The 17,939-nt window shown below is 46.4% G+C and overlaps 1 protein-coding gene across 3 annotated transcripts in view; it reads right to left on the bottom strand.

Annotated features, from left to right (window-relative positions):
- GATA5 (GATA binding protein 5) overlaps positions 1 to 15,602 on the bottom strand; it is a 35,794-nt gene extending 20,192 nt beyond the window's left edge. For 2 of the 3 annotated variants that reach the window (XM_084645535.1, XM_084645533.1), the window contains exons 1-2: positions 6,404 to 6,538; positions 4,093 to 4,820 (exon numbers count right to left, since the gene is read on the bottom strand). In XM_084645535.1, coding sequence (XP_084501661.1) covers positions 4,093 to 4,618 — 526 coding nt within the window. In that variant the 5' untranslated portion in view covers positions 4,619 to 4,820; positions 6,404 to 6,538. Of the gene's footprint in view, positions 1 to 4,092; positions 4,821 to 6,403; positions 6,539 to 15,583 lie in introns of those variants that run through there. The other variant, XM_084645534.1, reaches the window with a different exon arrangement.
- Between the last annotated feature and the right edge of the window lie 2,337 nt (positions 15,603 to 17,939).

The raw sequence follows: 17,939 nt of genomic DNA, 5'->3' as shown, positions 1-17,939 counted from the left end.
GGGGATCCCAAGCGACCCGGGCTAGGCAGAGCCAGCGCGCCTGTCCTCAAAGGAACCCAGTTTTGTCTTAAGAGAAACAAAAGGCAAAACGGCATTCCCTAGCCCTTTAAGCACCGATTGCTCTGGGGGACGCTGTGGGAGAGCATTTGGCTGCTGCGCATTCAGGTGCCGCTGAAATTTACCTTTAACTGCCTCCCTCCCCCCCCCCCCCGGGCTACTTTCCTAAATACGATTCTTTGCAAGAGCAAACAGCCCCGGGACACCAAGTGTCAGACACACCGGGGCGTCCGGCTTCTCTTCGGCCAAAGAATCTGCAGAACTTTTCTCCAGCCTTGAGGCTTTTGTCAGCCATCTCCTGGCTCCAGCAAAGGACCGTGCTGTGTGTCTCTGGCTTACCAGGATCCGGCCAGCTTGTTTTCCCTAAACGGCAAATCGTTGTAACATCACTACTGAAAATACCACACCAGTGCGCCACGGATACCGTGATTCGGGAAGAAACTCCGCTGGAAGAAGGGACACGGCCCTGTGTGGTGTGGGGCGAGGGAATCACTACATGGGAACAAGTATCAGAGGGGTAGCCCGCATGGGAAGTGACTGAGAGCGATGGTAAATAAGGATCAGAAATAAGATGTTATGGGAAGATCCCTCCCTAACAGGACTCCCACTAGAGTCACTGACAGTTTTGCCCACCTCCAGATCGCAGGTGAAAACACCACGCGTGAAATCCTGGCCTCGTGGAAGTCAAAGGGAGTTTTGCTACTGACTTCAGTGATTTCTCCTCACCGCACTGCATTGGATTGCCCCAGTATGAAATAAATCATAGGCGGAAATAGCTGAGGGCCCTGTCCCAGGGCTATGAAGAGGGGAGTTCTGCTTAAGCAGAGATGGCAGCAGATAGCCCGGTCGGTTTGCCCATCCCGTCAATCAGCCGGTCTCCCACTTTTCATGCCCTCGAGAAGTGTCAGACCCAGGGGTGTCAGCTGCAAAACTCCCATTGACTCCAGCCGCAGCGGGGTCGAGAGAGAGAGAAAGAAATCCAGGCGAATATGTCAGACCAAGTTCTTTTCTGCCGACTCTCATGGGAGCCTGGATTCTGAAGCAGGACCCTTCCCATCGGCTTCACTGGGCTGAGGATCAAGTTCTCTCCATTGCAAAGCACCAGAGGGGACCTGCTCGCAAGGACCTATTTCAGTTACACCCCATCCCTGCTTTTAGCAGCGCTCTAACCTGTCTCCACGATCTGCTAAGAAGGAGAAAGAAGCCCCCGCCCCCTCCCCTGTTTTCTTTTTTACTTAACCTTTTAATGTATCATTTAATGATTTTTTTAAAAAAATAAATATCCCCGACAAGGGGCGATAATGAAGATTGATTTGATTTCATTTCCCTGCGGACTCCCCAGAAACCGCTTCTCATGTGGCTGGAAGCGGGCTGGGTGCAGCCCAGCTCGGTTGTAAAAATAAATGATCGCTATGATGTTATTGTAAGATGATAAAAGGAGGAGGGGGGGAGGGAGGGAACTGGAAGACTTTCCTGATTTCAATCAAATGGTGTTGGTTGCTGACTGGTGGCGACAAGCAGGCTGGGGAAGGCCTGGTGGAATGTCTATGGCTGATGTACAACTTCGGGGGATGCTGGCCTGTGGGTATCAATCACATCTAGAGCTCCGAGCTGACAAATGACAGACTCACAGGGGAAGGGGGGGGGGGAGTCAGCTTTCTCGAGTCAATCTTACAGCTCCCAGGACCATCGCTGGAGGAGTCTGAAGTTGTGTATGGCTGTAGACACCACACATCTAATTGGATTACATATCCATACTATGTGGCTATAGAACATACACGTAAAATAAAATGAATATAAAATCAATGTGCTGTGTGTGTACACACGTATATACCCACATACATTCACATCTTTTACACACACACACAAAGATGACATGGGTTTTACACACACACCCATATTTTGCACATGGGTACACATGTATACTTTCCCCTAAGTCCCAAATATTATATATTCATGGGGCACTTAACTAGACATGTCAGAGTGAGATCTGACCCCCTTCTTCCAGAAATCAGAAGGGAAAGTGAAACGTTTTGTTTGCCTGACTGGCTTTGTGTATCTCCCAGCTATGTATTTTTGCTTCAGTTATTTTACAAGCAGGCGATACAGAGCAACCCCTATTATTTCAGTCTTAGTATGAGTTGATTTAAAGCCTCTTCCCCCCCCCCCCGAAATAACTCCCTCCCTCCCACTCTGGAAGAAGCTGTTCTTCGCGGTTTGAAAATTGCCTGTTTTCTTTCCAAATCAAAATGCACTCCTGGTTTAACCTCCTTTGGACCTATTGAAGAAGCGATCCTTAAAAAAGAAAAAAAGTTTGGACTTGTTGTTGTGTTAAGGCGCTTCACACTCGCTCACATGATCTAAGAGCAAAAATAAATAACTAAAAGAGATTCTTGAACACTGCATTATGGAAGGCCAATAGCATACACAATGCATGGCACAGAGAATGACTTTGCAAGGAATCCACATCTCTCAACAGAAAAGAGGGTGATTTATAAACTGGGGTGATTTCTATGGGATTAATGTTTGCTTTAGGAGCATTGAAGAATTACATTCAACTCATCAGGGGATCCAACTAATGCAGTGGGGGAAAAGATTGTACATTACTTTCAAAGGCAAATAAAAAAGATTCCCAGAAATCATAAAGAAGCAGCTGTTTAACGTGCAATAAAAGAAAGTGGGACCCGCAATTTGGAAAAGTTCGTAAGAAACATGGAGTGGAGGCATGTTTCCTAGTTTACTTTGTTCTTACTAGAGAGATAAGATAATTCGATTCTCCGCAGTAAAGATAATAAGAAGGATGAGATCCTGAAGTGGATTTTAAAGTACTTTTCAAAACATAATCTTAGGAGAAGAATAGACCCATAAGTTATAAACCAGAGCTGGTCCTATTTATTTAGCAGACCGGGAAGGGTCAGGGGGAGGAGGGGGAGAAGCTGGAAAGTTGGCTAGGACCTTGATTTAAAAGGGCTCTCCGTGTGGATAAAAACGAATTGAAGTGGGTTTTATTGTTCAACGCCTGACTAGATTTCACTGTCTCTCCAGAGGCAGCAGATTGATGCAATTGGGGAATTGTTTGGGTGAAGGCGAATTAGGAGACCAAGAGTCTGTTCAAATATAAACTAATTTACCACAATAAATTACTTAAAAGGGAAGGAGCTATAAATCTGCTCTCCTAATTCAAACACAAGGGCAAGTATTGAGGCGAAGGCATAGAGTCGATATTGTAGAAAGGAGAGATCATTTGGGGTAAAGGGCAAGGCGTTTAAACTACCTCCATTTTCCTGTCCTCCAGGGAAATCACTCTCCTTTTTAAACGTGTTCTTTCCCCTTCTTGAGATTATATATATATATATACACACACACACTGGCATTCATGTGGCAACAACCCAGTTCCTGCCTGGAGAGGGGAGGGAACAGCTGATTCCACTACCTGACCCTTCATAGGGTTAAAGACACAGGAGGTCTTTCTAGAGAACCATCTTTTCCTTAAGGTTCACTTCAAACTCAGGGGTCAGATTCTCCTGCCTCATTGCGCCCATTACCTGACTCCCCATTTAGTCCCATTAGCTCCAGCGGGGCAGAGCCAGGAGCTACTTTGATCACAAGAACCGGGCCATGCACGAACACGCTGGGTTCTTTTTTGTCAGTTTTCCATTTCCATGAGGCTCCTGGCAGCACTTTAGGGAGCGGATCCTGCTGCCCACTGAAGCGTCCATTGGCTCCAGCGGGAGACAGGGTAGACCCCACTCAAAAAGTGGATTGCCCCCCCCCCCAGGAAACGTGCAATGGGTTGGAAAAACAAACCGGCGTGGGTCCAAGCCCTCCCCCCCCTCAAGCCCCCGTCTTCCTCTGCTAGAGACGTGGGTGCCTTACAAATCATTTGCATTTTTAAAAATAGTTAAACCTACCCCAGGGCCTCCAGAAGGGAGGGCTCCTGGGAGCCGGGAAGGGGGCGCAGAGGTACCGGGACCCGCGTGCGGCTCAGCCGGGCTGGGCTCTGCGGTGCACCAGGGCCCAGGTGCGGTCACCTACCGAAAGTGGATCTCCTGCCCGGCAAGGCAGCCTGCCTCGTCTGGAGACTGTGCAGGACGCTGCTTTCAAAGTGTCCCGCGGTCCAGGAGGGAGGCATCTCCGGGCTCACGTAGGCAGGGTAGGGGCTGGAGTAGGATCCATTGACCGAGCGCACCAAGGCATTGCCGTACTGCTCCCTGGCCCCGCTGCCCAGGAGCAGCGGGCTCTGGTAGGCTCCCTCCCGGCCGGCGTTGTTGCTGACGGGCGGACTGTGCGAGTAGGGGAAGCCCGAAGACGGATGAGGGCTGCTCGGGTTGAAGGCCGATGCCTCGCCGCCGGTCTGCGCCCAGCCCGGGTGGTTGCCCAGGGGGTGGCTCTGGTGGGCTGTCTCGCAGCCTTGCAGATAAGGCAGGGTCTGCAGCATGGAGGGCACCCGGGTGGTGGGCACGTACACCGGGGAGCTGGCCGACGAGTGCAGGAAGTTGCTGGAGTCGTGGGAATAAGCCGATTGCCCATGGTTGGGGGCTAGGGCTAAACTCTGATACATTTTATATCCTCCAAAGTGGGACCAAGGCCCGGGGCAGCCGTGGGTCGGGGAAAGCGGCCGCTCAGTTGGCGCAGAAGTTTTCTGTGGCGTGAGGCTTCAGGATTCCTATGTCCAGGGCTGGGAGTTTGACATGAGAAGCCGGGCTGCTCCCTTGCAGCTGTCTCCAGATGTTCGGGCTCAGGTCAGTAACAGTTCCAGGCACCTGAAACATGAAAGCAGACAGGTATGACTTTTTTTTTTAATGGCACAACTATTAGATCATAAAAAAACCAAACCCGTGTTGGTTCGCAGCAGCCTCTTGCACCTGCCCTTCCACACGGACACTGGTGAAGAGGAGGGATGTTTTAACACGTCTTCACGGAAGGAGATCGCAGCTAAACACGACGAAACGAATGAGGATGGGAAGAAGCACCGGGAGAGAATTAAAGGTTTGGATTATTGCCAGATGCAGATCTTTATTTCAGAACTGAGTCCCCTTTTAGTTATTCAGTTTGCCAGTATTATCCATAATAATTCACTCTACAGAGAAAATTCACTATATTGGGTATTATTATATTGCATAATACAACACACATATCCAACATATCTAATATACAAAACATACAATTATATACATATGCACGATCATATACAAGTATAGCACACATACAAATATATCCAAATGCACGATCATATGCAACATATATAATTTATGTGTATTGTGTATATTTCGCATCATATGTATTGAAATATACAGTGTTACTTATATAAAATACTGGCTTTGCAGGTGATAATGCATATTCTGGAGTTTGCTTTACAGTATCTATAGAAACGCCACTCAAAGTCCCAAAGTTACATTTAGGCTAGATACAATAACACAGTATTTTAAACGGGGTACTTCTGTGTTTTAAACAAATGCTCTCAACTTTTGTTAGTACGATTTTTTTAAAGAATGTCTTCACGAATGTTCTGCTTTCCATGTAAATTTCGCGAAGTTCTCTAATGGGATTTGCTTTTTCTTTACAACACCGATTTGGACAAATAAAAACCCTGCAGTCGTTTTAAACATTTAATATGTTCCTGAAACTGATTCTTGGTTTATTTATTTTTGTGAAGATACATTTTGCAACCGATGAAATAATAGGAATAATCGTTCTATAACGAACACAAAACACAACACATAAAATCAACACTTTTCGAAAAGACTTTCCTGCCATATAAATAACGCCATTTGCGTTTAACCCTGCCAGGAAGAGAGATTCCTGTTCGCTTTCAGCCATCACAGTCTATTCAGGAGCCACAGTAAGAAGTCGCAACACAACCCTACAACTTCCTCGGTGATTTTAAGAAGTCAGCAAATTCGGTGTCTTTTTAAAAACAACTCAGCAATCGTGGCCGCGCTGTAAATAATGGGCCTCGGTGAAAAGATAACGAGCGCGGCTGCTGCACACAGGAGCAACAGAAAGCGTGGCATTAAACCGATCTTTTGGAATGAGAAAGCAAAGCGAAGAATGCGAAGTGTTGTTAATTCCCCCGGCCGGCCTGCTGCGTAGGGGTGGCAGGGAAGGCTCCTTTCCACATCAGGATTTTGCTGCTTCATCGGTAAGCAGCAAAATAATCCTAATCTGGCCCCTCTATAAAAGGACCATCTGAAAATGGGATTTTTTTTTTTTCCAAATCGGAGACCACGTAAATCACGGAGCACTTGCAAAGCTAACAGAATCCCATCGGGAAACCTCCCGACTCCCGAGGCATTATCTCCGAGATAAGGGCAGCTGGCAGATAAATTCGCAGAACAGTACTTACAGTGCAGCGGGGAAGGAGCAAAACCGTGCATGGCTGGGTGGGAATTAAGAAGCAGCTGAATCCAAATCCTCGGGGAAATTCCAGCAAAAAGAGGAACTGGCTTGCCCCCCTCCCTTTTTCCCCAGTAAAGAATCGGTGACTTTAGCCCCCTTCCCCCCCCCCCCCCGCGCCGCCTTCCCCTTTGAAGGGAGTGGTATCGCTGTGATAGGGTTTGACCCAGCTCCCCTATCGGCTTTAACTGGCTCCTTTCTCTGCTAATCTCGAAGTTAAAGTGGTTCCCTTCGCTTTACAGCAGGGCAATTGTATGGCCCGGATCACGTGACCCCCCCCCCCCAGGCTAGGTAGGCCGTTGTGTTCTCTAAGGATTGGGTGTCTCCCAAAACCAACCTCCAGCGACCAACTTTCCAGGGGAGGGGGAGGCGAGAGACTCCCGGGGAGTGAATCGCCCCTTTAACTCGCAGGGCTGCACAAGGGGCATGTGTTTTAGGTATTTATTTCTTCTTGGAGTCCCTTTTGTCGGCAGGAATTTTGCTGCACTGTTAGTGGAAGGGGGGGGGGGGGAAGAGCGATCCCCTGGCTGAGTCGATTGACTGGTTGGGGGCTATTGGTACGATTAAATAATTAATTCACTTTTTTATTTTATTTTATTAGTATTTATTAAGAACCGGAGCGTTTTAGAGAGCTAGACCCTGCCTTTGCCTAATGCTCCGCGGTGCTCACTACACCTGGGTGTCTCCAAAAGCCATGGGTTTAGAGGGCAGTTTGTTTGTTTGTTTGATCTGGCGCTGAATAGAAGGACAAGCCACCTTCTTCCTCACAACCCCCCCGCACACTCACTCACTCACTCACCTTTCAGATCTGAAAAGGAAGGAGCTGTTTTGCTTAACATGTATCCGCTCTCAGGCATTCGAGTGAAAATACGCGTGGGGTTTATAGCCAGAAAAGATCGCAGGGTCTGGACATTACTTTGAAACCGGTGTATATCTATGCTGAAGTTTCTGTTTCCCGCAGAAATGCGATCAAACGCGCAAGGTTCCCTGTCCTGGTGCCCTCAGTTTAAAGTGTCAGAGGCGAGATGATTTCCCCTCCCTCACCCCACGTCAAAGCACTTTGGTTTTCAGAGTCACTTTGTATATGATCAAGTCTGAAAACAATCTAAAACTTTCCTACCGAGCTAAGAATTCTTCACTGAAATATAGGAAGCTGTGAAGTGGTTTCTGCCTTAACAACAACTTCTATTTAAAAAAAAACCACAACATAATAAAGAAAAGGGGGGAGCCCGGCTACCAGCTTACAAAATCACTCAAAACAACGGCTGAACTAAAGCTTCACAAGTTCCAGATCCGGATAAAGATGTAGCCATATTTTATTCGCAGCGCCTGTGGGGAGAAGCTGGCAGAGCCGAGATTCTTATAGGGCCCTGGGTCATTCCTAAATTTATTTCTAAAACTTGACAATTTCAATAAAGTACAGAACAAACCGTTGAGTAAACTCTTTACCGAAGACCAGGAGTAACCAAGGCCAGAATGTAGCTCTAAGTAACAAGCCCGGATTGTTTATTATTATCGTTTTTAGTATGAAATAATTTCGAAAACCAGAATTTTAACATGCGTTTGCTCAGTACTTGAAAACATCCCTCTTCTTCTTAGGGACTTGTGGTTAAAGGTGTCGCTGTTTGAAAGAGGTTAAAAGAGCAAGGAGCTATTATTGTAAGGAAAAAAATAAAACAAAATCAGAAACCAGTTTATTGGGAGTGGATTATCAAGTTGGATTTTCAGCCACCTTTTATTTAATACACACAGTTATAAATATTCTAGATTTTCTCTCTTAAGGAACAAGGCTCTTAAATACATATAAATCCAAGTTATAGCTTGTACCTGCTTAACAACATTTTAATTAGTATAGTTATTAATTATTACGGTGAATATTAAAACAGCTCAAAGCTATCACCTGGATTTTGTCCTATAAAGAGACAATGCAGAGTTGATTCGGATCGTATGTAATAAGCAAGGGGTGGCAGGAAATGAAACTTGATTTTATATTCAACATTTTAAGCCCTTTGGCAGAGATTGGTTAAACAGAACCAAGTCCCTTTTCTGTCTCCATCGCTGGACAGGTTCTCAGCCGGCTTTACCTGAGCGAAACTAGCAAAATTAATCTCGGGAGTCAAGGGGTCTCTGATTATTTCGACTGCCTTGAAATACCTGTGAAATTCTTTCCCTTCTATGGACAAGGAATTACACCTTAGTTAGCCAAGGCAGCCAGAGCTCATGGTGGGCAACGAGTCCTACCAACGCCATTAGAATCTGTTTGAGACTCTCCCGCCTAACCCCTTTTGCGCAAATTGAAAAAAAAAATCGGAGTTTAATTCCTTATCCCCCACTAGACCCCATTGTTTACTGCTTCCCAACAAACTAGGGACCCGATCTTGCAGTCTCTGCACAGGCAAAACGCCCACTGACTACAGTGGGAAGCCCCACTGCATGCAGGATCGGGCTCCACCTCCCCCCCCCCGTTTCAATCTGTTCAATTCCTGCATTGGAATTTATTGCTAACATCCTATAATAAAAATTAAATATTAGGCAGCTTTTTAAAAAAATGCGAGTATGAATAACTAGAAAAGAGACACAAATCGACAGCAGGGAAGTAATAAGCCCTGGACGTTATTTCTCCAGTTTGGTTTATTGTGTACTTTTAACTGGGATATTTTATAGTAACAAAAAATATGTTGGAGGCATAAAAAAATCTCCTGTTAAAAATGAATTTGTATAAGAGTGCGAGCTATTTACCACGGAATAATACTGGCGAAACGTGCGTATTTATTTACTTGTTACATTCTAGCTGATTCAGATAAGATTCTGCAGTTTACTACTTATAATATATTCTCAGTACACAGAAAAGCAATTCAAGAAAAAACAACGTATAGAAGATTCAGATCTTTAGCCTGTGTTTCTCATATACACAGCAGTTACGAAAACCCGTTGAAAACACCCTTCCATTAGCCTTTACGGCAAAACGGTAGAATTCGAAGAGAACTGAAAATATTTCAATTTTCTGATTTTACTATTAAAACTAAAAACATTATTTAATAATATTTTAATTTAAAATCTTTTTGGAAGATTTCTAGGGTAAGCATGATTATAAAATAATATTAAAACATGTTATATATATATTTACTATTATAGTTTATATATATATATAAGTTTATATTGTACATATTGACATCTATCTATAGCTATATCTAGAGAGAGATAGATGTCAATATGTACAATACAAGCTTTATATTATATATATATATAAATATAAAGCTTGTATTATATATATATATATTATATATTATATTATTATTATATACATATATAATATGTGTATATATATATATATATAATCTTTACCATAAAGGAAACTTACATAAAGTGTTCTAAACTCAAACAAACATACACATATAACCCCCCCCCCCACACACATATACTCACTCATACATGTGGACGTATATATAGATATAAATACACATTCATACATTATAGATATTAATCTTATGCCTAAACTTAAATCTTGCTGTACTTTTAATTAGATTACTTGTAGATGGCTTTAAGTACCCTCCTTGCTTACACAATTCTATTTTTTGCAGAAGAAGGTTATATTTCCATAAACAAGAGTGGTCTAATGCTCGTGTGTGCGCGTTTAAAGCTCTGGGACGCTTATTCATTATATTGAAGACACACTGGTAGCCATTACAATGGGCAGAAGCAGGTCTACTGTGGTTCTCCATAACTGGTATCAAGTGCAACACAATGTCCTTAAAACTGTGGTCACTTTAAGCACCAAATCATTATAAAAAACACCAGATAGGAACCCACATTTTAAAAGTTTTCTCTCCATGTCTTTCTAGGCAGAAAATATTTTCTATGGAAAATAATTCCTTTGCAAACCCCAAATTGTTTCCATCAGCCTTTCCTAAACGCTCATAATTTCAGTGGTTTAATACGATCCTAAAGGAAAAGAGGTTCATTCACATAGTGTAAGCTACAAAAGTGTGTCATTTGTCAACGGTATATACACATCACCGCATATATGCATACGGAGTACTCACATGTATGAGCATATATACATTACACATGCATGTTCCACACACATTATATGTATAATATACGCGTGTGTATATGCAGATGTGTATATACTTGTGGATAATTTACATGAGTTTGTGTATGTGTGTGTATTATATATGGATACGTCCCTGTAAGTGTACACAGCGTTAGTATTATGTAAGTTTGTGTGTAGATGTGCGCGTATTATGTATGTTTATACCTGTCTATACACAGTGTTAGAATTATGTTTGTGTAGATGTGCGCGTATTATGCATATACCCGTGTACAAGTGTGTATACACAGTGTGTTGGTATTGTTTGTGTATATATCTGTGCGTATTATGGACGCAACGCATATATGATATCCGTATGTTTGTCTATATTGTTAGTATGATTTAAGTTAGTGTATGTATGTGTTTAAATAATGCATATACACACGTGGTCGCTATGTATTTCTATGTGCACGTTACTTTGTGGGTATATAGCGAGTCTATTTTTGAGACTGTGCTGTCCGTGTCTCTTTAAAAGCCAGCTGCGATTTTAAGTCTCAAGCGTTATTGTACTTTTAGAAACCGGTCTTTGCAAATGTTTCGGACCATCCGCTTGCTGAAAACTGCAAACGCCTCAAACTTCAACCAACCAACCAACCACCCCCACCCAGAAGGAGCCCTGGGACGTGTGGCGCTCATATTGACCACATAAAGATCTTGTTCTGCTAGGTGGTCCGTAATCGCCGGGACAGGACAGAGCTGAGATACAGTCAGCCAAGGGTCTGCAGGATCTGTCCCAGGTTACATGGGGGGAGAGGGGGCGCTTTTAAAAAAGTCTCGAAATATTGCTGAAGGAGGAGGGTTCTGGATCCTTGTCAGAATTCGTCTGCGACCCCCCAGTCCGTAGCCCACGCGTCTGCCTCAGATGTGGTGCAGACTCCCGGTCTCTTCCCAGGAGTCGAGGCTTTCGGAAGTTGCAAGAAAAAGAGCACCGGCCCGTGTGCTTCCTCGAAATTCACGGGGTCCCCTGTACAATGGCCCGCTAGGAAAGAGAAGCTGGGCGCACGGAAAGGTAGAAGGAGCTCGGGTGCTGGGAACAGAGCCCGGGGCTGGACCAGACAAACTTCTGCAGGGTCCAGTTCTCTTTAAGATCTTGCCATCCTTACTAATGGGACTGACCCCACTGGCTTCCGTGGGACAATCTGTGGGAATAAGGATTATTCAGGCTAGGAATGGTTTGCAGGGCCACTGTCAAAATCCCAATGGAGCTGAAATCAAGAACCTCTCCGAGCGCAGACCTCACTGTTCCCAATCAGGTTTGCTTGTCTGGGCTCGAATCCATGTTAGGGTTTAAACGGAAATCGGTACCGTTTCCAAGCTAACCAGTTTGCACCAAACTCAGATACCCTCAATCCTGAATTTCTGGGGGGGGGGGGATGCAAGGGCCCAGCACATCTGGAAAGAGGAAAGCACATAGGGGCTAGCACAGACGTGTGAGCCAACACAGGGTCCCTTCACTGGGATATCTTGTAACCGCAATGGTTTATAATGTAATAGCAGTAAGGCACCTGGCAGGAGAGATCAAATAGCTGTTTTATGGATCTCGAAAGTGAAGTTCAGCGTGACAGCTAGATCCCCCGTGCATCGACCCTGTCCCCTAAGCAAACATGGACTGGAACTTGGCAAGGCTAACACAGGGTTCAGGATATTTCACACTCGTGTGCCTGGATGGATAGAGAGATTCCAGACCGGGCGCTCCTAGCGAAACCTAGGGGGACCTGTCCGTACAAATAGGCAGCGGACACAGAGGGTCAGGCTGATGGGCTCTAGAGCAGTAACAATCCCCATTTCCGCCCCACCATCACCGCTAGAGCCCAATTCTCCCAATCGCTCTATAAGGATGCAGCAGGCTGTCCTAGCCAAAGGCACCTGATCAGACAGAGTAGTGTCAAAAGAAGACATGACTCTAAAGAAACAATGAATGGTCGGAGGGGGACAGGGCAAACGGACACTTTTCCAGGGGAGGCAATCTCCTCTCTCTGTGTGTCTCTGTATTTCTTCCGCACCCCGTTGCTTCCACCCAGCTGGCTTTGGGAGAAGCAAAGACTCATATGAACGTAACTGTCGGATTCAAACACACTCCTAAAAAAGGGTGACACCAGGGCGCCACCCCGGGCTAATTCCGCGCTACTCTGGAAAGGGCGAGGCGACTCAATGCCAGGCTAACTCCCCACTGCGTTTTCTTTGCTTGTCTGAGAACCAAGCGCTTTCCCGAGCTCCTGTCCGTGGCCCTGGCTTGCGACCAGGGACCCCCACGCGGTCCCAGCTGAACACTGCCCCCCCCCCGCGAAGCAGCGGCCCGGAGAGACGGGGTGCTGCCCTTGTCACTGGAAAGAGGCGAGGCGCTGGGTTGCCTGACAATTGGCTTTCTCTCCCTCCCCTGTGCGGGCACATCCAAACGAAGACAAGATCTGCCCGGGGCACGCGTTTTGCAAGGCTGCCTGGAAAGGTGCAGGGCTGGAGCCTACCTTCCCGGGGCAGTCAATGGGAGTTTTGCCCCAGCAAGGGTTGGAGCGTGAGGATTTCCAGCCTTGCTCCTTCCCCGAGCTCACGACGGTTGGTGAAACAGCTTTCGGGCTGGCGGTGAGACCCCTCACAACAGGAGCCCCGAGAGAGCTCCCCCGTGTCAGGGTGTATCTGAGAGTGGGGGTGGGCAGAACAAATGTATAGATCCTGTCCAGATCTTCTTATAACCGCCCGGGGAAGGAATCGACAGCGGATTGGCGAGGATCCGGATCCGGAGTGGGTTCAGTTCAGTGCCAGGACAGGGTCCTTGCTGACAATGTTCCCCCAGAGCTGGCACCTTTGTGCTCATGGAAGGGATCCAAGCTCAGGGAATGGGCCTGCGGTTCCGCTCGGCTCATCAGCATCCACTGGGCTGTTGTACTTCGCAGCCAGGGCTTCATTGCGGGGGTGCTAGATCAGAGGAGAGAGAGAGAGAGGGAAACGACCCGGCTAATGCGGGGCTTTGTCCTCCCCTGTCCGTCGAGCAGGGCAGGGTCTAGGGAAGGCAGTTTGTGTAGCTGGATATGGTCTATGGGGTATTTAAGAGCGGGTCATTTGGACCTGAAAACAATCGCCCTGTTAACCGCTATGGAAGCAGCGTGCGAAGCAATCGCAGCTCATCCAGCGGGGATGTCACCGTGTGGAGAAGCTCATTGGATGTCAAAGGAGAGACAATTCAGGCTCGGGCTGGGGCAGGCTGCTGGTTAAACACCAGACAATACCTGTGGGGACTCCCTCGGCCAGCCAGTCGTGCTCAGGAACCCAACCCGATCGTGTCATGCAGGGATCGACACGGATCTGTGCTGACTTCTCTCTAATGAGAGCAGGATCGGGGCCTCGGGTGGCGGAGATATTCCCGGACCCGTGTCACACTTGCTAGGGGTAGAAACACCTTTGGGGGCCGCTCCTCAGATGGTGGAAATGGTCAGAGCTAAAGTCAATGTCAATTCACACCAGCTGAGGCTCGCCCGCTCCTTTCCTTTGGTCTTTTTGCAGAGCGATCAGAGCAGCCAAAGATGCGGGGGGGGGGGGGCGGTACCCAAACGCCTTAAAATGCAGCCCTGTTAGCAAAAGAGCATCCAGTAACTCGTGCGGATTATTGTCTAGCTGCGGTAAAAAAAAAAAACCCAAACCAAACCCATCCCCAGCATTAAGTGTAATTCACAGCTGCTTGGATGCAAATCCCACTAGTGTTGAGGAAGAGGAGAGAGAGATTTAGGAGCTGAACTGTCCAGGTGAGTTTTTTTCAAGGCTCTGGGACAGACTGAGTGGCGCCCCCAGACCCCGTTGTCCTAATCCCCCCCACCCCCACTTCCCTGTTGATTTGTAGGATATTTTCTGACCCTAGACACCTGAGGCATCCGCTACAGGAGTAGGTCACTGGAAGGAGGGTGGTGATGGGAAAGCGGGGACGGGGGGGGGGGGTGGAGGTCAGGGGACATTCCTTCCAATTAAGGTGAAAGGGAAAGACATCAGGAGCCTTTTACCGAAAGGAGAGAGAAGCGGGGGAAAGAAACACTGGTGGGTTTTAGATTTTAAGGAGTCAAACTCTCTGATCTCGCTTCAAGTCTGGGTTGGAGGGGCATGCGCTGAAAGAAGAGCAAATGCAAAAGAGATTTTCCTTTCATAAGAGAAGTCACCCCCAATAAACCAAGTAACGAATACAAGCCCCCTCTTTCTTTAGAACCGAAGAGATGCCCTTGGAATGAGGTTAGGGAGTCAGCATCAGCCATGGCTGAGCAGAGTGGAAAACAACGCAAATCAGGTGATGTGCCCTACTGATCCATACGGTTTCATTCCACGCAGCTGCCCAATGAAACGGAAAATCCTTCAACGCGGAGCAAGATTAACCCGCCGTTCGCTCCGAATCTCAATTCACTTTAAACAGAAAGCCTTGCGTGCAGAATAGCGCGCCCCGTGTCTTTTAAACAAGTGAGAAATGGAGCAGCAGGAAAAGTGTTACGAGCTGAAAATGCACCCAGCAATCCTATCTGTGTCTGCTTTATCTAGAGCTCAAATAGTTCACTATTGGTTCCCTAATGTCACCCCAAAAAACCAAATTCAAATCCAAATCTACACCAGACCAACGGAGTATGTTGTCGCTCCACACTGAAAGACTTTGCAGGTTCCTTGAAAGGATTGTACACTTTTAAACCTTTCCCAAACTTTCCAAACCAACAGCCAGCGCTGTGTAGGGGACACACTGTACCTCGATCCGCTTTTCTCTTCCTGTCTAAATTAAGTGGAAGGGAAACAAACAGAAAGATGGCTTCAGGAAACACTTATTTTCAAAAATTCGTTAGCCAACTCTTGCTAAACTCCGAAATGCGCCCTCTCTTTTGCTACGTTGGCCTTCAATGAGATAAGGAGCATGCATGATCTTATTTCTCGTTTCTCTTGTACAGGAAAGCATTTCAACAGCTTTAAATAATAAAATAGGTATCTTTTCTCCAGCCCCCCGAGCAGTGATCAAATATCAATTAAAGAAACGGGAACCAACATTTTCCCAACAGGGTAAAGCCGCAGAGAAAGAGTTACCTTTCGATCTGTTTAGAGCGAATTCTTTGTCTTTTTCACACGGTGTCGATCTCATTAGGTGCCAGAGTAGCAGCTGTGTTAGTCTGTATCCGCAAACAGAACAGGAGGACTTGTGGCACCTTTAGAGACTAACACATTTATTTGAGTATAAGCTTTCCTGAGCTACAGCTCACTTCATCGGCTGCCTGCTCTTGATCTCAGGTGCCTAATGCAACCTGCAAGAGAGGTTAATTTCCGCAGGGAACACTGGAGAGAAAATCAAGACAAAAGGCTTGCTGGGAAGGAAGCCTGGTGGGATGGAGCAGAGCAGAGACTGGGCGAGGTGTGTGTGAGGACTAAGCTAAAGAAGCCCCATCAGCTGAAAGGAGCGATCATGGGTTTGTGGGGAGGAGATGCAGGACACTTAAGAGAAGCCCCTGGAAAGGGTTAAACAAACAACAGGCTTAATGGGAAAATATTTATCTTATGTTCACTGCATGTAGCCAGGTCTCAGGGAGTGTGTGTGTGTGTCTCAAGTATTTGTATGTCCCTCAAAGATGCCTTTCCCCCCTTTCTAAGAAGCTTTTTCTCTCCTAGAATAAGTTCACATATATTCTTTCCTAATTCAGCAGAACTCCAATGGCAGGGGGGAAATGGGATCCTCCACAGGTTTCAAGCAGTTTATATCGTCTGCTTCTCCTCAGCTCCTGGCTACATTGTACACCAACACTTCCGCATCCCAAAGCGGGCGCCGGGTCACAGATAAAGGGGTAAAGCATTTTCCCAAGTAAGGACTACTTTAATTTTTAGAGAAACAAATTGCCTGCCAGGGACTAAGGATTTGTGGTTTGAATTACACATGGATCACGTGGCACAAAGTTATTCAAGCCTTTCCACACCTGGCCCTGGCTTGTAATTTGCATTAAGAATTTTGTTGATAAAGAATTTATGTAAGATTTCAAACGCATCTTTGCCCCACTCATGAGTGAATATCAGATAGAGACTTTCACAGCAATCAAGCTGTATACATCTAAGGGAAGATGGGATGGAATGTGAGCAGAGTGGGAGTCCGTTATGATCATTATTAAGGGAATACAATAAAATAAGTAAAAAGAACAGGAAGACTTGTGGCACCTTAGAGACTAACAAATTTATTTGAGCATAAGCTTTCGTGAGCTACAGCCCACTGCATCTGTTTGCGAATACAGACTAACATGGCTGCTACTCTGAAATCAAATAAGTGGTAGTGATAATCCTGCGCTTATCCCGACTGATTTTCATCTCGTAGAACTTTGCAAACATTATTGTAACTTTCCACTCTCCTGGTGAGATAGGTAAATACTCTTGTACCCATGCTCCAGCCAGGAAAATTGAGCTACAGTGAAAGGTGAAAATCATCACCCCCATTTTACAGACAGGGACACTGAGGCGGATTTGACCCTGGGAGCTGTTGAGCCCCTCAGCTTTGAGCAAAGTCATTGGTAGACATGGGCATGCAGCTCTTCTCAGTAGATGCTCGACATTGTGCAGAATTTGGCCCAGGCAGCTAAAGGAACTGATCCTGCTCCACTGAGGTCCATAGGAGCACTGCCATTAATTTCAAGGGGAACAGGATTGGGCCTTGGCCCTGCCAGCACTTAGATGTGAAAACTCAGTGGGACCTTTCTCTTGTGGCTAATGGTACCTCTAGGTATAAGGGCTTGTAGGGTTGGGGCCTTAAGGGCAGAGCAAGTTATTGACAAAGCTAGAAGTAGAATCCCGGAGTCCTGCACTCAAACCCCTCCTTTCCACCTGCCCACTCTACACCTTCCACCTGCGTGTGTATGTGGGGGGGGGTGGGGGTGGAGGGGAATATTTCATGGTAGCAAAATGGAAAATACCAGACTTGTATCTGTTGAACCCTTCAGCTGGTGCTCAGGATCCTCCAGCGGCCCTTCTGCCTGGCCGAGCCAGCCCAGCGAGGCAGGGAGTTGTGGCTGCTCACTTTTAGTGCTGTTCCACTTACATTTTGGTTTCCACCCTGCACAGTCTCCTCCCCCAACCCAAAGGCAATAAATGAAATGAAGAAAAAGGAAAAAAAAAAAAAGGCTATTTTGGTATATTAGCCTCCTTGTGGCCAGGTGAAAGGTTAAATTCACATGATTCATTGGAGGCTGGGAGACAGCACTTTGTTGCTAGGATTTTGGGGAATGCGGAGGGCTCCAGTGCCGGAGTCTGAGTAATCTTTAAGGGAGAGAGCCAGGCTCCTGTCTGACGGCTGCAGGCCCAGCAGTTCTGTGTTTCATTTCAGACTGTCACTCTCCTATCTCTCAGCTCACTCCCAGCTCCAGCTTGCTGCCAGATCTTGGGAACTGTTAACTCAGACAAATTTATAGAT

This window comes from Lepidochelys olivacea (assembly GCF_965140295.1).
Source record: "Lepidochelys olivacea isolate rLepOli2 genome assembly, chromosome: 13".
Classification (NCBI taxonomy): Eukaryota; Metazoa; Chordata; order Testudines; family Cheloniidae; genus Lepidochelys; species Lepidochelys olivacea.
Note: the sequence above shows the minus strand (reverse complement) of the source record. Positions and strands in the feature narration are given on the sequence as shown.